The 23437-nt window shown below is 41.9% G+C and overlaps 1 protein-coding gene across 1 annotated transcript; it reads right to left on the minus strand.

Annotated features, from left to right (window-relative positions):
- Positions 1 to 43: 43 nt before the first annotated feature.
- On the minus strand, positions 44 to 22408 carry LOC142748941 (nucleophosmin-like). The gene is made up of 11 exons (XM_075856364.1): positions 22258 to 22408; positions 21313 to 21395; positions 15738 to 15857; positions 12010 to 12103; positions 11304 to 11404; positions 11169 to 11227; positions 9454 to 9496; positions 5685 to 5774; positions 3404 to 3511; positions 691 to 765; positions 44 to 582 (listed from the first exon to the last, which is right to left on the minus strand). The coding sequence occupies exons 1-11, from the start codon at positions 22316 to 22318 to the stop codon at positions 532 to 534; spliced, it is 885 nt and encodes a 294-aa protein (XP_075712479.1). The 5' UTR covers positions 22319 to 22408; the 3' UTR covers positions 44 to 531.
- Positions 22409 to 23437: the final 1029 nt, after the last annotated feature.

Raw genomic sequence — 23437 nt, forward strand, 5'->3', positions numbered from 1 at the left:
TCTAAAAATGAAATTTCATGCCACAATGAACATTTACTATAAGTGAGAATCCAAGTAAAATAGTTTTATTTAAAACAATTACACATTAGGATAACATGGCCCAGCTTTATGACTTTTCCTTAAAGGCTATATACCCCTTTGTCAGTTTATCTTTTTTTATTAAATAAAATTGTGCAGTGCGATTGTATTTAGGAAGTTGGCCCATTGTCCTGCGTCTGACCCAAAGGAACAAGCTATTAACGATCACATCAAAGTTCATCATTTAGATGCTAGATTACAGGCAGATCCTGACCCGCTGTCGCTGTATATACAGAATACAAAGCAGCTATATCTCAAAGTAAAAATAATTTGTAATAAAATGTATTGAGGAAGTTGCACAATTTTATAAAAAAAAAAAAATTGTCAAAGGTGTGCATTGCCTTTAATAGAACACCAAGTTGTACAAAACAGGTGGAAAATATTTAAAACAAAAAATTCATTTCATAAAGTAAAAATATAAAATTAGGAGGGGAAACGAAAATGCGGACCAAGTTATTTTATATCTTTCAGGGTCTTTCTCCAATTCCACAGATCATCAATCACCTGCAACATAAAAAAAACTGAGTGAATGAAAATTGAGCATACATATGAAAAGTAAGGTGAAAAGCAACCATACATAATAGGGTTCATGCTTATTAAGTTGTTTCTTACCTTCTGGTCTTCCATTTTGAAACCATTTTTCAAGTAGTTTGCAAACCTTGACTCAACTTTTGGAAGGGTCGAACCCTAAAAGACAGTGTATACATCTTAATAAGTGACAAGATATTCATCCTTAACCTCAGGCTAACCATGCATGGAGTCAAGTTTCACTTTGCAATGACAAATAGTCAAGAGAACCCTCCCACTTAGCTCTTCTCAGCCACAAACTGATGAGGGTCTGCTGTGCACAGCACCCAGTGATCACATTATGAAATGTGATAGCCAGGTCAACAAAGGCAGCAGCATTGATGAGTACCATGTATAAAGAGGTGGAGCAGTAAAAGTGATCCTCCTCATCAGCTAGGAACCTTGCTTGATTGCAGGGGCAGAAACTTGAAAACCATGCTACACAATTATAATGGCAGTTTGAAAGCCCAGGACCATTTATTGTACACACACTTCTCACCTACCCATTTACTACGTTAATTACAAGAACATTCAATTATTCATTTTTACCGATTTAGTTAGCGAATCTGTCAGCAATTTTGAGGCCACAAAACTGCTGACAGAGCGATTATAGGGGAGGTCACTAAGCATATCTTTTGTCTCCTCAGTTATGCTAATTATAGGATTGTCGCATCGGGGGCATCAAATGCCGACTCCGTCGCAAAAACCACACTGCTTTCGCAGCCAATCAGGAGACAGCTGGAGCAGTCACGCAGAGGGATGGAGCTGGCAGCGCGCAGTGCAGGAGCACTTGCATATCAAGTCCCTGCCTTAGTGGCAATTGCAGCATCGGGGAAACAAAACATTAAATTCCCCTGGCAAGTTGCATGACCGCGACAAAAAGGTGTTTATAATACCATCCCCCTTTCCCTATAAGGCTATTAGCAGTTTTGAGAATAGAATCGCCCTCCGATTCTGGCAGTTTAACCCATTAGATGCCGCTGTCAATGGCGACAGCGGCATCTAATGTATTTGACAGAGGGAGGGTGCTCTCTCGGTCACCACATCAGCACCCTTGCAAAGAAGTTGCGGGGCGCTGTTGGGTTTCCATGGGCCTAACAAAAACCCCTAGCAACTGCCTATTAGGCCATGACAGATTTGGCCTAATATATTGCCTGTCCGTATACCAAAGCATTATTGCCTGTCCGTGTAAAACTAAGTGTACCAAAGCATTCTAGAAGTGTCCACTGGTGGGATGGAAAAAATAAAGTTTAGCAGTTAAATAAAGTCTATGAAAATAAAAATGTCAAAATTAACAAAATAAAATACTTTCCCCATAAAGTGGTTTTATTTAGTAAAAGCGTCAAAACATACACATACGGTATCCGAGCGATCGTAACGACTAATGAGTTAGGCCTCATGCACACAACTGTAAAAACTCCCATTAATACGGGTCGTAATTATGACCGGTAATAACGGGCTCAGACTTCTATTGGCCACGGGTACCTTCCCGTTTTCTTACGGGAAGGTGCTCGTGCCGTTGAAAAAGATAGAACATGTCCTATTTCAGGCCGTAACAACAGCACGGGCAGCCCATAGAAGTCTATGGAGCTCCCGTAATGACGGGTGGCTACGTGTGTGCACCAGTCATTACGGCAGCGTTGCTAGGCGACGTCAGTAAATAGTCACTGTCCAGGGTGCTGAAAGAGTTAACTTATCGGCAGTAACTTTCAGCACCCTGGACAGTGAAATCCGATCACAATATAGAGCAACCTGTAAAAAAAAAAAAAAGTTCATACTTACCGAGAACTTCCTGCTTCTTCCTCCAGTCCGGCCGTTGCCTTGGTGACGAGTCCCTCTCGACATCCGGCCCGACATCCCTGGATGACGTTTCAGCCCATGTGACCGCTGCAGCCAATCACATGCTGCAGCGGTCACATGGACTGCGGCGTCATCCAGGGATGTCGGGCTGGATGGAGAGGGACGCGTCACCAAGGCAACGGCCGGGTAAGTATGAATTTTTTACCTCGGAAAGGGCTGCCCCTTCTCTATCCTGCACTGATAGAGAGAAGAGGCTGCCGATTAGTGCAGTGCAATTTTGCATTGAAAACGTGCCCGTAAATACGGGTGGAATACTGGTGACAAGAACCGTATTTACGCCAGTATTTACGGGAGGGAAAAAATACGGTCGTGTGCATGAGGCCTTAATCCAAGTCCTATGACTATATAGTACTAATGAAGACTACACCTTGGCCCACAAAAATCAAGCCCAAATACAGCCACATTGATGGAAAAATAAAAGTTACGGCTTTTGGAACACTGCGTTGCAAAAACAAGTTCTTTTTTTCTTGTGCAAACGTAGGAAAACCTATACATATTTTGTATCCACGTAATCGTCTCGACTCATAGAATAAAGGGAACATGTTATTTATCCAGCATAGTAAACAGCATAAGTTTATAACGTGAAAAACAATGCTGGAATAGCTGTTTATTTGCAATTCTCTACTAAAATAAAGTTAATAAAAAAAAGTTATTAAACTATGTATTTCTAAATTACACCATTTTTGGATGCGCATAATATAACTTGTTCCGCAAATAAAAAAAAAGCCCTTATACGGTTATGGCGACGAAATATAAAAAAAAAAAAGCTAAGATTCTTGGAATCATTTTTGTTTTCACACCATACAGGTCTTCATTTTAGGTATATACTCTTAATAGTGGCCAACGGTCCCAATTTTACCACCTGCAAATGCAACCTTAAGACAAACGTATAACCTACCTTGTCAAATAAAGTCTGTATTTTTGCCTTTAGCTCTACAGGATTAAGGGGTGTTTTGGGTGTGTTTGGAGATTGTTGCTTGCCTTTTTTCCCTTTTTGGTTTGGTGTCTAGAAAGCAAAAAAAAGAACAAACAATTACATTCAATCAAATAACTAAATGTCCTTTAACCCCTTCCAGCTGCTGCCTGTTCTGACCTTCCTGACAAAGCCTCAATTTCAAATCTGACGTGTCACTATGTGGTAATAACTTTGGAATGCAATACCTATCCAAGTGAGTCGGGGATTGTTTTCTCGTAAGACATTGTACTTCAAATTTTACCACTAACTTAGTCGATACATTCAGTATGTAATTGTAATAAAAGAACAAAATTCAGTGAAAAAAAAATTTCTAAATTTAAATGCATCTGCTTGTAAAACAGATCACAACACAAAATAGTTACTATTTCACATATGGCTAGTTTAGATTGGCATAATTTTTTTTGCGCAGCCTTTTATTTTTCTAGGATTTTACAAGGCTTAGAACTTTAGCAGCAATTTCCCACATTCAAGAAAATTTCAAAAGGATATTTTTACAGGGGGCAGTTCAGTTGTGAAGTGGCTTTGAGGAGCCTATATAATACAAACCCCCCATAATTCACCCCCATTTTAAAAACTGCACCCCTCAGTATTCAAAACCACATTTAGAAAGTTTGCTTCTTGTGAAAGGGTTAAAGTAGAGGTGAAGCTTACAAATTAAATTTTTCTTGCAGACTGGATTCATATTTAATTTATTTTTTTTCTGTAACAGGGTTTTACCAGAGAACTCAACTCAATACCCCGATTCTGCAGTTTTTAGAAATACCCCACATGTGGCCCTAATGGACTGAAACACCGACCTCAGTAGCAAAGGAGCACCTACAGGATTTTGGGGCCTCTATTTCATTAGAATATATTTTAGGGACCAGGTCAGGTCTGAAGAGGTGTTGTGGGGCCAAAACGGAGGAAATTCCGAAAAAAATAACCCCATTTTGGAAACTACACCCGTGACGGTATTCACCTAGGGGTGTAGTGAGCATTGCTGCATCTAAGAGGTTAATGGCCGGAATCTGAGCTAGCTCCGGTTCCTGCTATTATAGGTGGAGGTCAGCTGTAACATACCGTCGATATCCACCGCTGACACCTGGCTCGGCTCCAGAGCCATCAGGTATTGAAACCTTATAAGCCCCACCTCCAAGCAAGGCCTGAAAGGCTTTCGTACTAGGCAGACCAGGGAGGTCAGCATTAGGCCTCCGGTTGCAATTGCAGCCACCAGCACCCCGGCAATTTCACTGCTGGGGTGCTGGAGAGCTGCAAACACCTTAAATGCAGCGATCGCCTTTGACTGCTGCATTTAAGGGGTTAATGGCAGGGATCAGAGCTAACATCAGTCCCCACCGTTACAGAAGGGTGTCAGCTGGAAGATACAGACGACATCTGGGGATGGCTCCAACTCCATTTGTCCTAAGTATACGACAAGTTGCAGGAAGCACTGGCCTGCCATGACCTATACTTTACGAAAAATGACGGGAAGGGGGTTAAAGGATTATGGGGACAGCCATCTTTGCTTGCATTGTTTAAAGCAGCTCGACCTTCTTTACAGGAAGTACCTGTATAAGGACTTGGAGCTGATCTGTCTATCACCAAACGTGAAAGGTGTAATCCAATGTTATCTGCAGCCAACATAATAAATGTTATCATTTATTGAAGTGAATGGGAGGAGGAATCTTCCTGCCGAAGGAATAATTCCGCTGCGGGACCCGCCAAGGAAAATCCAGTGTAGTGGCCGCTTTCACCTAGATCTGCTAGAATAAACACTCCTGCAGGTAGTAAGCTCATTGACGGAGGCTAAAGCATCTGTAGGGGAGGTAGAAAACAAAAACAAGCGGTATTCCTACCCGGTATCAGGGTGTGCTGTCCCTCCTGAGGCAAAGATGCAGCAGCACTGGTCAGGAGCTAATGTGTCCCCAAGCAGTGAGTCCAAATGGAAGAAGAAACAGGCCCCAGAGCACCGCGATTGGTTGCTTGCAGTCATATGAGGAGACCAGCCTATCAGAGGAGACCGGGTCCCCAGGAAGGGATAGTGAAAGAAGCGTGCTGGAGCGCGATTGGCAAAGAATGATGGTTGTGGCCAGTGAAAAAAACAGCGCCCAGATGCTATTTCTTCGTGTCAAGCACCCTACTGGCAACATGATTTATCCCCAATGTAACAAACGGCAAAATAGAAAAGCAAACCAGTTAATTTAATATGAATAAAAGTACTCACTTTTGGAGATTTAGCAGGAGTGGACGGTTTAGAAGCCTTTCCATTGTGGCTTGACTTTTGAGCAGATTTTACTTTTGCTACTAGAGCCGGCTGAGGGGGAAAAAAACAAAAAAAAACTAGCGTCATCATATAACTTCTACATATAATATTTATACACTAAATTATATTATATAATTTTTAGCGCAGTACATTTCTGCTTACAATCGTAGGGCACATACGGTCAGTCTGCCTTTTATTGTACAGTGAGATCATTCACAGCCCTTCATTCATACCTATATTAGTAAGCAATAAAAAACTGTCAAGTCCAACCCATAATCACCATTTTGATGCACTTAGGCCCCATCACACTAATGTATTTTTGCAGCCGCAAATCTGCAGGTGAATTGCGGTCCAATACATTTCTATGGGCCCATGCACACTATCGTGGTTTCCACGGTCTGTGCATTGCCCAGGAGCCTGTACCACAAAAAGATAGAACATGGCTTATTACAGCCGTGATTTGCTGTCCAGGCGCATAGAAATGACTGCACGTGGCCATGAGCACAGCCCGCGATTTGCGGGCGGCCCGCGGTTGACACTTCATTGCCGTCCGAGCCGAAAATAACGGCTGTGCACACTACGGTCGTGTTCATGAGGCCTAAGGCAAAACTCCCATGAGGTAGACTAGACACCAATTGCCTCAATAGGAGAAAAATTGCTACTTCGAGACTGTCACCACATTACATGTGCCCTAGCTCCTACATAAGGAGATGGGTGCTATAATGTAGGTGACAGTAATGCTTTTTATTTAAAAAAAACAATCTATTTTCACAACGTTAGGAGCGATTTTGGTTTATGCTAATGAGCTTTCTTAATGCCCAAGTGGGCGTATTTTTACTTTAGACCAAGTGGGCGTTCTACAGGGGAGTGTATGATGCTGACCAATCAGCATCATGCACTTCTCTCCTGTTAGATACTTATGTGCTGTCTTATACTAACACATTAACAATACTGAAGTGTTTAGACAGTGAATAGACATTCCACGGGAGGTCTATTCACAAACTCTGCGCTTCGTTACTGTTTCTATGGTAGTTAAAGGGAACCTGTCACCAGCATTTCACCTATTAAACCAGCAATACCTGGTGGTAGTGGGTGAAAAATCATTTCTATATAACCTATAGTTGTCTTCTTAGTCGGCTCTGTAGCTTTAGTATTCAGTGTTTTAGTGTTCCCACACCGTATGCTAATGAGCAGAAAAGAGTCAGATCTTCGTTTGAAAAAAGTCATATTTTCATTCCTCAAGTCTTTCCGCGCTTCCCCGGCCTCCTTACTTTTGATTGACAGCTCGTCACCTTCCCCCAGCACACAAAATCCTGCGCTTGTGCATTGATGTCCTCTTCTGGTGTGTGCGCACAAAGGGACGCCGGATTATTACGATAAAAAGCGCAAAATGTTTGCAGACCGTTATTTACAGTCAGGGGAAAAGTTTAGGAGAGGGGATAATGACAATGAACTTTTGATAGCAGCGGCCAGTGAGGGATAAGTAAAGTTCAATAGGTGAAATTCTGGTGACAGGTTCCCTTTAAAGCAGAGGAAGCGTGATCTCGTTATAACCTGTCAATTACCGCGAAATATCGCGAGATTACGCATCCTCTGCTGTAACTACCACAGATAGAGTAACGAAGTGCAGAGATTGTGAATAGACATCCCGTGGAATGTCTATTCACTGTCTAAACACTTCAGTTTTGTTAGTGTTAGAATAAGACAGCACATAAGGATCTAGCAGGATCCCTATGCACTGTGTAAATGAATGGAGGAGTGCATGAGGCTGATTAATCAGTGTCATACACTCCCCTGTACAACGCCCACTTGGTCTAAAGTAAAAATACGCCCACTTGGGCATTAAGCAACTCATTAGCATAAATTTAAAAACGCTAATAAAGTGGTAAAAATAGATTGTTTTTTTTAAATAAAAAGCATTACTGTCACCTACATGCCGATCTCCTTATCTAGGAGATAGGGCACATGTGGTGACAGTCTCTTTAACTCCAAATACAGCAAACAGAATAAATCCTTTTCCAGAATCTAGTACTCAACTTGTAATGTTAGATTTTTTTTAAGGAATGCATTCAGGTCCTTCTTGAACTTGTTCAAAGAAGCAACCACCACAACATCCTGTGGCAGAGTTCCACAATCTCACTGGCCTTCGGCTGGGTTCTGACGTAGTGTAAACGCTGCCGAATTTCCGCAATGGAATTCTGCAGCATTTACAGTAGCAGCAAAGTGAAAGATTTAGAAAATCTCATTCCCGCACTGCAGAAAAAAAAACGCACAAAAGTCATGCGGAAAGCGTTCTGCTGTGATTTTTTCTATTCAGCAGCATGTCAATTTATGCTGCCTGCCCTGTGCAGAGATGCTGCATGTTTGGTGCATAGACGTCAATGGGTAGCAGAAAATCCGTAACAGATTTATGTTGCTGTTTTTACTGTGTTTATGCAGCAGAAATGCAGTAAAAACCGCTGGAATTCTGCATGTGCACATATACTTTGCTATAACCAATGTTTAAAGAGGCTGTCACCATATTATAAATGCCCTATATTGTACATGTGATCGGTACATGTAGATTACAGCAGTGTTTATTTATTTAGAAAAACTATCATTTTTGACGGAGTTATGACCTATATTAGCTTTATGCTAATGAGTTTCTCGATGGACAACTGGGTGTTTTACTATATGACCAAGTACAGAGGAGTGTATGACGCTGACCAATCATTTACACTGCAGATAGCGATATAGCTATATCGCTAATTGCAGTCAGATAAACCTACTATAACACTACTCATGTGTCAACCAGAAACCTGAACAGAAAAAACAAAGACAATGCACTACTTTACCAGCGTTTTTGTAAAGACTCTGCTGCATAAACAGAGATTAACGTTAATCAAGAGTCCTGATGATGAATACACATGATCATCCAGCCTGGACGTCATGTGTATTCAGAATCCTGACACTTCTAACTCTTTTCTTTGAGATTTCTAGAAAGGGAAACGAAATCTCGCGAGATTACAGAGGTACACGAGATTTAGTTTCCATTGCTGGAAATCTCACAGAAAAGATTCAGAAGTGTCAGGATTCTGAATACACATGACGTCCAGGCTGGATGATCATGTGTATTCATTATCAGGACCCTTGATTAACGTTAATCTCTGTGTATGTGACTGCACATCGGTGCTGTGTAAATCAATGGAGATGTGTATGATGCTGACTGGTCAGCGTCATACACTTAAAAACGCCCAGTTAAAAACAATACACGCCCAGTTGGACATAATGGAAAAAAACACCCGGTTGCCCATTTCAAACCTCATTTGCATAAATAAATAAATAATATATATATATATATATATAAAATAACTCATAACTTGGTAAAAAAAATGAACGTTTTTTTAATTTTTAAAACGTTCCTGTTATCTACATTGCAGCGCCGATCACATGCAATAGGAGATAGGGATTTGAGAATCTGGTGACAGCCTCTTTAACTGGGCGCAATGTCGTTGGAGTCAAGATTTTCCTACATTGTGAGCTTTGTACTCTAGGTTTAGTGGCCCTTTAAAGCAAAATATACGCCAGCTATACAGACAACTAAGGATGTATAACTAATGTACTAAACTTTTTACGTACATTACGCATGCAGACTGAAATTAGTGTTCAAAAGCAGATAAACAAAAGATGTTACTTGGAACAATTTATGATTCTCATCTAGCTTAACCTCAGTTTTAAATGAACAAATTACCTTTTTAACTGGTGTTTCTTCATCTTCCTCCTCATCGTCATCCCTAAAACAAACCCATTCTTAGAGCATAATGAAAATAGATATATACGAGTGAAGCTGTATGCTTAAGTATTAGGTGCCAAAATCTGCATCAAATACAATGACAATCAGCCCCATTCAATGACATCGGGGCGAATTGTGCTGCACAGCAAATCAGTGCCAAAAGCCAAGCGGCATTAAACAGAATCAAAGGCAAACAATGTGTGAACATGTATATTGCAGATACATCTAGTGCCAATCCTTTTCTTCACAATCAATCTCAGACAATATCATCCCAGGCAAAGTAATTTATCAAATCAAGCTGCTTTCATATAGTACACGCATCGAAGACTACTAATATTGAAATTTAAGAAAGTTTTATTTGAATTGCTTTATCCTAGCAGACCACTAATCAAGTCACTACACTGTGGAGGGCATGAGTTTCCATCCTGTGTGAATCCATACTTCACCTGTTCGCCATTTAAAAAGGGAAGGTGTCACAATTTTTTTTTTTTATATTTTATTGCTTTTAGTAAATACATTTTATTTGAGTTTCTTTTTTCTCTCTTTTACTTCTTTATGGGGGCTGCCATTTTTTTTTTCCATCTCTATGTGCCGAATAACGACAGAGATGGAATACTGCACATACATCCCCATAGAGAATGCGAACTGGAGCTGTTCCATTCACTATGGTTTACGCCGTCTGTGTGGGAACAGCGCATGCGCCGCTCCCAGTCCAAAAGGAAGGTCTTCGGCAGAGCAACTTCCGGCGCCATTTTCATGTGGACTGGAAGCCGCGGCCGGACAGATGACGACTTCCGACCATATGTTCAGAAGCAAGGACAAGGAGCGAAGGGAGCAGGTGAGTTATGTTTGTGTATGTTCGTGTTATACTGTGTGATTACTACTGTATCTAATCCTCCTACACTGTGCATTCGCTCAAAAAATGGCAGCACAGTGTAGGAGGTTTGAACATTCGACCCACTCCTTTCTCCTGGCACTAGCCAGGACAAAGGAGGCATTGTTTGAGCACACTAGAGCGAGTGTGTCTTCTCCAATTTTGCAGCATAAAGCAATGAGGTTGCTTTACCACATGCCAATGCTGCAATTTTGCAAATTGATCCCTCTAGTGACCAGCACATGGAAATGTTATAAATTAGAATCTAATTTATAATATTTCCGGTCTTGTGAAGAAATAAAAAATAAATTAGAACAATGTGTAATCATGTATATACTAATTGCTTAACTAAAAAAATATAAAAAATTTCTAGCGACACATTCCCTTTAAAGAGAACCCTTCACCAGCCCATACATGTGCTGCTGAGTGCACCATGTAATAGCTGCACAAACTTGGTGTCACTTAACTAGGTTTCTATTCTTCTGTTAGATATCGGTGCGATTATATTTGGCGCCCGATAGGTAAATAAGCCCCTGAACGGTTAATGGGGCGCTAAATTTTTGGTAAATGGCAAGGGGGCGTGACCCTGTCCAATTGGCTATGGACATCAGAGCAGCTTGTGCTGTGTGATCTCTTGCGAGATCATACAGTCTTGTCGTCCTTGTCTGCTGAGAGCTGTAGAGAATGAGAGATTGCGCCAGCACATTGCTTGTTAACTGCATCCGAATTCAGACCACCTTTGAACATGGTGTACCACCACTTAACTCGCCAAGATACTGGCTGCCATTATGAAACTTACTCATCATCTAAGTCGTCGTCATCATCATCGTCGTCATCCTCTTCTAATTTTGGCTTTTTCTATAGGAATCAGCAAAGGGAAATTAGGCTTTGCACAAACAGTGCCAGCGTGAATAAAAATGTCATGTTACTATACCTGTGGAACCTTAGAAGAGGATGTAGCAGGTCTTTTGGCATTCTTTGTGGTTTCTTCCTCTTCATCTTCCTCCTCGTCCGATGAGCCCAAGTCTTCTAAAGCTACAAACAGAAGGATTAGAATTTTAAGACCGCTCAAAACAATTAAGCGTTTCCAGCAGAAATTTGTATCTCGACCCCTTCACGACATTTGACGTATCCATACGCCAAAGTCAGGCAGAGGGAAGTATGGAACTCATTGAGTTTAACTCGTTAAATGCTGCAGTCAAAAGCTCATAACTTAAAATAAACTTTGGGACACAATTTTAACTAGCATTATCCATGTGACAGCACCTATTAGATTAGCTTGAAGATTGGGCATTACTAAACCAGTGACAGATCTTTAAATATTATAAGTGGCCTATCTCCTACATAATGTGATCAGCGCTGTAATGTAGATGTGTTTTATTTTGAAAAACTATATTTAAGCAAGTTATGAGCAATTTTAGATTTATGCTAGTTTCTTAATGAACAACTGGGCGTTGTACAGAGAAGGGAATGACGCTGACCAATCAGCGTCATACACTTCTAATTATTCCAGTGTGATTGTGCAGTGAAAGAAGCTGGAACAATGAGAAGTGTATGATGCTTTTTTTTCCTTTGAGGGGGTGAAGAGAGAAACAAAACTAAAGGTCTGTATGATTATATTCTAATTGCAAGCTACTTACCAACAAGATGCTGCCCACTAATATGTACAGGACCAGATCCAGACTTTAGCCGCAAAGTAACAGGTGGTGTAATTTCAAATCCACCAAGTGACACCTAAAACGTAAATGTAACAATTTAAAAAGGAATTTTACCAAACATTTACATGAAACAGCTGCAAGTTCAACCTCCATTTTTTGCAACAGAATATTGCATTGGCCAGGTAGTGTAAGGCTATGTTCACACGGGGTATTTTGCCGAGTTTTTTGACGCGGAAACCGCGTCGCAAAACTCGGCAGAAACGGCCCGAGAACGCCTCCCATTGATTTCAAAAGAAGCGACATGCCCTATCTTCGGGCGCTTCCGCCTCTGACCTCCCATTGACTTCAATGGGAGGCAGGAGAAAGGGTATTTCTCGCTGTTTTATGCCCGCTGCGCTCAATGGCCGTGGGCGAAAAACGGCGCGATAATCGCCGTGCAGGGAGAGGAATATCTGCCTCAAAGTTCCAAACGGAATTTTGAGGCAGATATTCCTCCCCCAAAATACTCCGTGTGAACATAGCCTTAGAGGGTTTACGGACTGAATTTCCTCAAAGATGACAAAGTTACTGACATGATGTTTCTTTAAAGTTTAGTGTTCCTTTAAAAAGGTAACCTGTCAATAGTTTTAGAGCAACTAAACCACCAGCATACAATTATGTAGCTGGGGCTTAGTGTTCTAAGAATGCCAACATCAAACATGGTTATTTCAGGAAGAGTTACTTCACCAACAATGGACAGATGAGCAGGAAGCTGCATCTGGGAACAAAAGCACTATGCTGACATGAAGCAGAGGCCTATACGTGCCGTGACATGAAGCAGAGGCCTATACGTGCCGTGACATGAAGCAGAGGCCTATACGTGCCGTGACATGAAGCAGAGGCCTATACGTGCCGTGACATGAAGCAGAGGCCTATACGTGCCGTGACATGAAGCAGAGGCCTATACGTGCCGTGACATGAAGCAGAGGCCTATACGTGCCGTGACATGAAGCAGAGGCCTATACGTGCCGTGACATGAAGCAGAGGCCTATACGTGCCGTGACATGAAGCAGAGGCCTATACGTGCCGTGACATGAAGCAGAGGCCTATACGTGCCGTGACATGAAGCAGAGGCCTATACGTGCCGTGACATGAAGCAGAGGCCTATACGTGCCGTGACATGAAGCAGAGGCCTATACGTGCCGTGACATGAAGCAGAGGCCTATACGTGCCGTGACATGAAGCAGAGGCCTATACGTGCCGTGACATGAAGCAGAGGCCTATACGTGCCGTGACATGAAGCAGAGGCCTATACGTGCCGTGACATGAAGCAGAGGCCTATACGTGCCGTGACATGAAGCAGAGGCCTATACGTGCCGTGACATGAAGCAGAGGCCTATACGTGCCGTGACATGAAGCAGAGGCCTATACGTGCCGTGACATGAAGCAGAGGCCTATACGTGCCGTGACATGAAGCAGAGGCCTATACGTGCCGTGACATGAAGCAGAGGCCTATACGTGCCGTCACATGAAGCAGAGGCCTATACGTGCCGTCACATGAAGCAGAGGCCTATACGTGCCGTCACATGAAGCAGAGGCCTATACGTGCCGTCACATGAAGCAGAGGCCTATACGTGCCGTCACATGAAGCAGAGGCCTATACGTGCCGTCACATGAAGCAGAGGCCTATACGTGCCGTCACATGAAGCAGAGGCCTATACGTGCCGTCACATGAAGCAGAGGCCTATACGTGCCGTCACATGAAGCAGAGGCCTATACGTGCCGTCACATGAAGCAGAGGCCTATACGTGCCGTCACATGAAGCAGAGGCCTATACGTGCCGTCACATGAAGCAGAGGCCTATACGTGCCGTCACATGAAGCAGAGGCCTATACGTGCCGTCACATGAAGCAGAGGCCTATACGTGCCGTCACATGAAGCAGAGGCCTATACGTGCCGTCACATGAAGCAGAGGCCTATACGTGCCGTCACATGAAGCAGAGGCCTATACGTGCCGTCACATGAAGCAGAGGCCTATACGTGCCGTCACATGAAGCAGAGAGGCCTATACGTGCCGTCACATGAAGCAGAGGCCTATACGTGCCGTCACATGAAGCAGAGGCCTATACGTGCCGTCACATGAAGCAGAGGCCTATATGTGCCGTCACATGAAGCAGAGGCCTATATGTGCCGTCACATGAAGCAGGATATACCGACCTCAATTTCAAGCAAGCAAAGCACCAGACGTTCCCAGACCCCACTCTAAATTAAAATTTACTTTCCTTACTATTACCAAAATGTTTGTATGTGACATGTGCAGGCTTGGAACACTAAACCCCAGCTTCATTACCTCTAAAGGGGTTATGTGGGAACTGAGAAGTATTCGTGTACTCACTGCAGTATGAGTAAACTGCTAATGTACATACTGGCCCTCTGTACCGCTAATTATGAGATTAATAGATTTTTACAGCGTTGGCAGGGAACCGGAAGTCGTGGCAGTCTTTCTTCATGACACGACTAGTCATGTGACCGGCCAAGCTGTAGCCTATTAACACTGTAGCAGTAGTACATCGATTACATAGAGTACAGCAGGGCTGTTCACATTATAGGGGACAAGAATATATATTGGTACGTGTACTGCAGTGAGTACACTGCTAATACTTTTCAGGTCCCCACATAACCCTGAAAATTGCATGGCAAAGCTGCTCTGTAGCATGCAGATTCCATGCTTTTTCACAATTAAAGAGGCTCTGTCCCCCACATTATAAGTGCCCCATGTCCTACATATTCTGATCGACGCTGTAATGTAGATAACCGCAGTGGTTTTTATTTTGAAAACCATTAATTTTTTAGCACGTTATGAGCAATTTTAGATTTATGCCAATTAGTTTCTTAATGAGCAACTTGGCGTGTTTTTACTTTTGACCAAGTGGGTGTTGTACAGAGGAGTGTATGACGCTGACCAATCAAACACCCTCTTGGTCAAAAGTAAAAACAAGCCCAGTTGGTCATTTAGTAACTAATTAGCATAAATCTAAAATCGCTCAAAAATTATTGTTTTTCAAAATAAAAACCACTGCTGTCACCTACATTATAGCGCCAATCACATTATGTAGAAGATAGGGCACTTATAATCTGGTGACAGCCTCTTTAAGCACATGAAAATCCCTACAAAACTGCAGTAAAAAGCTGATGAGAAAATGTCAAGTGGAATTCCAGCATAAAAGTGTGTTTTTGCATCCGTTCATGTGGTTGGCCTCAGCATGTTACCTTCTCGCTGTATTGAACATTGTAGACTACGGTTTTCAATATAGGGGATCCTGCACAGTATTTTTTTTCAAAATGGGAGTAAATCTAGGGGGTACATATGTCCTTTAGTCTTCAGTTGTATACTTCAGGGCTTTTATAATTTGTGTATGTCTAGAGATTATCCCAGGATATATGCCTAAGTGTAAACAGAGCCCAACTTGAATGGATGCTTAAAGAGGCTCTGTTACCAGATTTTGCAACCCCTATCTCCTATTGCAGCAGATCGGCGCTGCAACGGAGATAAGAGTAACGTATTTTTTTTTTTTTTAAAACGAGCATTTTTGGCCAAGTTATGACCGTTTTTATATTTATGTAAATGAGGCTTTCTAAAAAATAAAAAAGCGAGACGTTTAATTGAATATCCATAAGTGAATCGTCTATAAGCCCCAATTAACAGATGCTCTTAAAAGTCCAGTACTTACTGTTGGCTGGACAGATGGCCTCAGGGATGCAAGAACAATCTTTAACGGTTTTCCTTCATAGTTCATTCCTTCAGCTTCAACAATGTGTAGCTCATCTTGAGCACCAGCACCTAAACTAACCTGAAAAGTCAACCAAGGTAGAAAGTATTAGGCAGTGAAGAACATATCAGGTGAAAATAGATGTAACTCAAAAGCATCCACATTTAACAGAGATGAAGACTAGAATTTTTCAACTATACATTTTTTAATAAACACATCTGTTAGAATGTTTAGACATGTTGAAGTTTATCTTTAACACTCCAACCTAATCACCTAATCTAAAGGAAAAAAAAAAGGAAACTTTTTTTGTATGCCCCTAAAAAACAATAGTATCCAAACAGATGCCAAGTGTTTTATAGCAGATCAGTAGAAGAAAAAACTGGTGATCAGTGTTCACGGAGTCCATAATGTGCAGGAATAAGTGTCCCCTATACAGTAGGAAGCACCACAGAAGCTTAGCAGCAAGGGTGACCACCACGAACGCCAGTCCATACCAAGAGGCATATACAAAAGTCAAACCAGCGCTCCGTTCTATCAGACTCCCGTAGATTAGAGTTAGACAATCACGGCCAACACTCCATTGTAGTTTATGGAATGCAGCAACCATGTTTTGGTGAACGGAGGGGGTCAGCAAATCTCCATTCTCCCAATAGGGGAGCGTCCCAGAGGTAAAACAAATACCTATTAGATATTCATGGCAAAAAGCACATTTTTGCTACCCTGTTCCTGGAAATCCAGTTCACTTCTAGGAGTACTGGATTCCACATAGCAAAATGCAGATGGCCGTTTCTGGAAAAAACGGCCATCTTGTAAGCGAGTGCAGTAACAAAGGGTAAGACAGGGGTCACGGGGCACCGTTCTAAAGATGTAGGTCCAATAACTGAAATCTGCACCCATCAGACCTTTATGGCATATCCTGTGGATATGCCATAAATGTCGGTAATGGGAATACCCCTTTAAAAGGGTATCAGGGGTTATGTAAGAGTTAATCACTGCATAAATAAATTTTAAATACACTCAATTCATCACAAAACCCCTTGATGACGGGCCTGAAAAAGCCCTAACCCCTTAAAGGCATGGTGTTGCCCGAAAAACATGTTTTTTTTTTTAAATTTAAACATTTAGTGTGTGGGTGATTAAACATTGTTCAAATTTTTTTTCGCGAGTCAGGAAATATTATAAATTTTTTCTAATTTATAATACTACCCATTTTTGGTCACTAGATGGAGCTAGTTCCCAAAATTGCAGCATTGCAACATTGGGTTAAAAGCTCTCGCTCTAGTGAGCTCTCAGCATCCCCCCCTCCTTTATCCTGGCTAGTGCCGGGATAAACGAGGGGTTTGAAAGGTTTAACCTCCTACACTGTGTGTCGCCATTTTTTGAGGTAACCCACAGTGTAGTAGGTTTACATACAGTAGTAAACACACACAAACACTAACATACATTGAAATCTCTTACCTGCTCCTGCCGCCGCGGCTCCCTCCGGCCCGTCCGCTCCCTTTGCTGCCGCTGTTCCATGTGCACAAGTCCGGAAGCCGCGACCGGAAGTAGTAATATTACTGTCCGGCCGCGACTTCCGGTCCACAGGAAAATGGCGCCGGACGGCGCCAATTTCGAATAGGACTGTGTGGGAGCGGCGCATGCGCAGTTCCCACACAGACGCCGTACACGGACGTGAATGGGACGGGAGCCGTTCACAGTCCCTATGGGACTGTGGCTGCCGTACTCCATGTCTGTGTGTGTCGTTAATCGACACACACAGAAATGGAACAAAAAATGGCAGCCCCCATAGGGAAGAAAAAGTGTAAAAATAAGAAACAGTAAAACACAAACACACAAATGAATATAAACGTTTTTATTAAAGCACTAACATCTTTAACATATAAAAAAATTATTTGCGATGACACTGTTCCTTTAATGACCAAGCCATTTTTTAAGTTTTTTCATAGTCTCATTCTAAGAGCTATAACCTTTATATTTTTGCGTTGACATAGCTGTATAAGGTCTTGTTCTTTGCGGGACAAGTTGTAATTTTTAATAGCACCATTTTGGGGTACATAGAATTGATTAACTTTTATTAACTTTTTTTGGGGGAGAATAGAAAAAAAAAAGCAATATCGCCACTTTTTTGCGTCCTAAATTCACACCGTTTACTGTGTGGTATAAACAATAACTTTATTCAGCGGGTTGTTGCAATTGCAGCGATACCAAACATGTATAGTTTTGGTATGTTTTACTACTTTAAGGCCTCATGCACACGACCGTAAAAACACCCGTTATTGCGGGTCGTAATTACGACCCGCAATAACGGGCCCATAGACTTCTGTTAGTCACGGGTACCTTCCCGTTTTCTCACGGGAAGGTGCCCATGCCGTTAAAAAAATTGAACATGTTCTATTTTTTCATTTTACGGGCCGTGCTCCTATACTTTATAATGGGAGCACGGCTCGCAAAAGCGGCCCGCTGCCCGTGGCCGGCCGTGCTCGTAATTACGAGCGCGGTCGTGTGCATGAGGCCTTACACAGTGAAAACACTTTTCAAAATTATTTATTTTTGTGTCTCCATATTTGAATAGCCATAACATGTTAATTTTTTCGCCGATGCAGTTGTAGGAGGGCTTTTTTTTGCGGGACGACTTGTAGTTAGTTATCGGTGCCATTTTGGAGTAGATGCAACTTTTTTTTTTTTTTAAGGCTGGATTCAAAGAAAACAGCAATTTTTCATGGTTTTTTACAACGTTCACCATGCGGGTTAAATGATGTAATAAGTTTATAGTCTGGGTCATTACGGACGCTGCGATATGAAATAGGTGTAACTTGTTTACAATTGGTTTGTTAATAAAGCAGTTTGTAAGGGGGAAAAGTGGGTTTTTCTTTTTCACTAGTCCCACTATGGGACTTCACTATGCGATGGTCATCACATTTATAATACACTGCAATACTTCTGTATTGCAGTGTATTATGCCTGTCCGTGTAAAACAGACAGGCATCTGCTAGGTCATGCCAGAGGCATGATCTAGCAGGCATTCACTACAGGCAGACCTGGGGGCCTTTATTTATCGGAGACAGACACTCGGCGATCTTATCGCCGGGTGTCGGCGGGATGAGAAGGAGCTCCCTCCCTCTCTCAAAGACCACTCAGATGAAGGGCACGCTATTAAGCACCGCATCTGAAGGGTTAAACGGGTGAGATAGATACCAATATCGATCTCACCCAGTCATGCAGGGACGCCCCCAGCTACATCTGTCAGCTGAGAGCAGGGAGATTTGCCAGCTCCCTGCTGTTTTATTCCGATGCAGCGACAAAAAGTCTATTGCATCGGAAAAAAGCCAGTTAGTGACCTGGCTATGCTGCAACTCAGACGCTACAGAAGTGGTCAGGATAACGAAAAAACATCACGTCCTGGCTGGAGGTAATGTATATTTATGACACATTAGTTATAGTGTTTGTGGCTGCACATAGCGATATCGCTATCTGCAGTGTAAATGAATGGAGAGAAGTGTATGACGCTGATTGGTCAGCGTCATACACTCCTCTGTACAGAACCCACTTGGTCATATAGTAAAACACCCCCAGTTGTCCATTGAGAACCTCATTAGGATAAAGCTAATATAGGTCATAACCTCGTCAAAAATGATTGTACATAAAAAACACTGCTGTAATCTACATTACAGCGACGATCACATGTACAATATAGGGCACTTATAATGTGGTGACAGCCTCTGGAATGCCTTGTTTTTGTTTTAAACATTCTTCGAGCTCAACATGGGTAAAACAAAATTCTTTCGTTTACCCATATCCCTGTATCCCATCTCTTGGTTAAAGAGGCTCTGACACTTATAAGTGCCCCATCTCCTACATAATGTGATTGGCGCTGCAATGTAGAGAAGAGTTTTTTTATTTAGAAAATTTTGAACAAGTTATCGTGATCTCGATGTGCGAGTAAGTCATACACAAACGTTTCTGAAGTGTCGGGATTGTGAATAGACATCGTGTCGCGGCTGGAGGGGATGTCTATTCACGCTCAAGACACTTCAATAAAGTCAATGTGTGGGTAAGTGACAGCACATTTTGATCTCGCAAGATCACGATGTGCTGAGTACATGAATGGAGAGAAGTGTATGACACCGATTGGTCAGCGTCATACACTTCTCTCCACAACGCCCACTTGGTCAAAAGGTAAAAACACTCCCAGTTGTCTATTAATAAAGTCATTAGCATAAATCTAAAATAGGTCATTACTTGGTCAAAATTGATCGTTTTTCTAAATAAAAAATACTGTTATCTACATTACAGCGCCGATCAAATTATGTAGGAGATAGGGCAATTATAATCTGGTGACAGAGCCTCTAAACTTGATGGACATACCACTTTTTAAACTATACTATGTAACAGTTTTTTAGGTATACTGTAACTATGTAAGGCTGAAAAATGGATGATACCTAGTCCTGCTTTGAAGGGATACAGTTGCATCCAGTCTAGACAAGACCCTGAGGGAAAGCCTGGATTCGAGGTTAAAAAATTGTAGCAAACTACCAGAGATTTGTTAAGCTGCTGATTTTTCTTAGCACAGAGCATTGCCTAGACATGATAGAATTGCATCCATTTGTCAGGTGAGCAGCTTTAGCCTATGAAGTTAAAGAACTCTCATTGCAAATGATCAGAAAAATGGAACAGTGTATTTGGTTGTATAACTTCATTAAGGGTATGTTAACACAGCGTAAACACTGGTATTCCCGCAGAGGAATTTGTTGCAGAAAATCTGCAGTGTATTACAGTAGCAGCAGAGTGGATGAGATTTGAACAAACCTTTTCCAGACACTACCTGTAATAAATAGCAATGTTTAAATTTCTCAGAAGAAAACTGAAAAGTTAACTAACCACTTCTCGTTGTCATGGCGACGCTTTTTGCTGTTGGGTCCAGACTGGCCTCCTTGGATGACTATCCCTTATGACTGCTGCAGCCAATCACAGGATGCAGCATCACTCCAGGAGGCCGGCCTGGACGATAACAGAACAAAGTGTTGCTATCACATTAGAGATCAGGGTAAGTATTAACTTTTTTTTCCAACCAGTTTTCCACAACAAAACTTCCGCCCGAAAAACTGTACCACAGTTGGGTTTCTATGACGGAATTTATGGAATAGCCTACCGCAGGAGCTGGTCACAGCAGGGACAGTAGATGGCTTTAAAAAAGGCTTAGATAATTTTCCTAGAACAAAAAAATATTCGCTCCTATGTGTAGAAATGTTTTACTTTCCCTTTCCCATCCGTTGGTTGAACTTGATGGACATGTGTCTTTTCAACCGTACAAACTATGTAACTATGTAACTATACATCTATGCAACTTATCCATCCTGTGTGAATATTGCCAAACAGTGATTTATATAAAACCTGGGAAAAGAAAAAAGCAGCAACATTATACAGCTGCATGTCTGATGGATACATGAGCATGTGACTTATTCGGTAAAACATGTGAAATTTAAACATAAATGTAGACAAAAAAAAAGTTTGAAGGCAAATGTCCAGTACGTACCGTTCTCAGTGACAACTGATGCTCACTTTCATCATCATCCACTTTAAACGTATACTCCTTTTTGTCGGTCTTGAGTTCACACCCTACAAACAAAACACCTTAGTGAAATGGCATTTCTTCCAACAAGTAAACCAACTTGAAAACATAGCTGTAAAATACCAAGGATAGTAAATTTGTCTCGTCTGTGGCGATTTTCAATCTCCCTACCCAAACTGTTACCAAAGAGCAATATCAGTTTATAGGGGAGGATATGGGTCTCGTACCACCTATATCATATTACTTTGCAACCAATCTGCTCACTTACAGATCAGCCATTTCCAACTTCCCTAACCCAGTGTCCGGCTGTAGCAAGAGCCTTCCATCTTTCCTGTCCACCGTGTGACAAGGAAATAACAGGTGTCCTATGCTGGATTTTTTTGTATTGGTCCATTGCATCTAAAGAGCAAAATGAACTTTGCAACTAACTTTCCTAGATGGATTGGAGCAGCTATGCTGGAACATCTGCTCGGTAAGCAATGCTTTTGTTTTGTTTCCCCGACATACAGAGTGAATGATGGGAGTACAAATACAGACACCAGCCCCAACATAGTCCGCCTATAAGTGAACTCGTGAGAAAAAAAAACAGACGGTAAACAACCTAAATCACTCGGTGGCGGACCACAGCGCCAACTAGTGTCCCGCACGCCTGAACCGGCGCATGGCTACAAACACGTGGCAGGCGCATGGCGCCCCAACGCGGGATCACGTGACGAACACCGCAACGGAGCCAATTTGCGTATACCACTTACACCCGCCGCGTACTAGATTTAGCCGTTTAACACTATAGACTTAAAGGAAGGCCCAGCAAACCACCCCCCCCCCCAAATCTCAGCAGACACGACATCAATAGGCGGCCATGATACTCCTAGACCTGAACAAAAGGCAAACCGGTTAGTGTCTAAATACCGAAAAGGAAGTTCTGTGGGCGCAGAGGAGCCATGTTGTCCATATCCATGCTGTCTTCCATTCCTCACTGCTGCAGAAGCACGGCGCGCTGATGTACGATAATGGACGGCGTAATGAGGGCAGGTATGGGGGAGGCAGCGCTTTATAAAGACTTCTGAGAACTCGCGATAACTACCAAGCTAGCGGGGCGGGATTTCTGGACTGCTCAGTAAGCTGGACTTTGATTGGCCGGGTATTTTCAACACTTCTTCAGGTTTTTTTTTATTATCGGAAACAAAATCAAATCAAATCAAAAAAATCAAAAACAAAGTAAAAAATGAAAGCAGCGTCGTTATGGTGGTAATACAGTGCACGCACGCCGTGTGTATCACGGGCAGAATGTGCGATATGGTGCTATGTCCCCTTCCCGCTGATACAATAAATGAGCCGTGGGGAGGGGTTGCAGAGGAAGTTACATCCCCCCTTTTTCTTTTCTTTCGTGAAAAGGCAATTTTAACCCTTTCAAGACCGAGCTCATTTTGACCTTCATGACCAGCCCCATTTTCTCAAATCTGACGTGTCAATTTATGTGTTAATAACTCTGGAATGCTTTTGCCTATCCAAGCGATTCTGAGATTGTTTTCTCGTGACATGTTGTACTTTATGTTAGTGGAAAAATTTGATCAATAAATTCATTGCTTATTTGTGAAAAACACCAAAATTTAGAGAAAATTTGCAAAAATTATGATTTTTCTCATTTTAAATGTATCTGCTTGTAAAACAGATAGTAATACCACACAAAATAGTTACTATTTTACATATTCCATATGTCTACTTTATATTTGCATTGTTTTTTTAACATTATTATATTTTTCTAGGACGTTAGAAGGCTTAGTACTTTACCAGCAATTTCTCACATTTTCAAGAAAATTTCAAAAGGCTATTTTTACAGGGGCCAGTTCAGTTCTAAAGCGGCTTTGAGGGCCTTATGTACCAGATAGACCCCATAAATCACCCCATATTAAAAACTGCACCCCTCAAAGTATTCAAAACAGCATTCAGAAAGTTTCTTAACCCTTTAGGCGCTTCACAGGAATTCAAGCAAAAGTACAGGTGAAATTTACAAATTTTCTTTTTATTGCTGAAATTCATTTGTAATACATTTTTTTCTGTAACACAGAAGGTTTTACCCGAGAAATGC

The sequence above is a fragment of the Rhinoderma darwinii genome, chromosome 3 (assembly GCF_050947455.1).
Source record: "Rhinoderma darwinii isolate aRhiDar2 chromosome 3, aRhiDar2.hap1, whole genome shotgun sequence".
Lineage (NCBI taxonomy): Eukaryota > Metazoa > Chordata > Amphibia > Anura > Rhinodermatidae > Rhinoderma > Rhinoderma darwinii.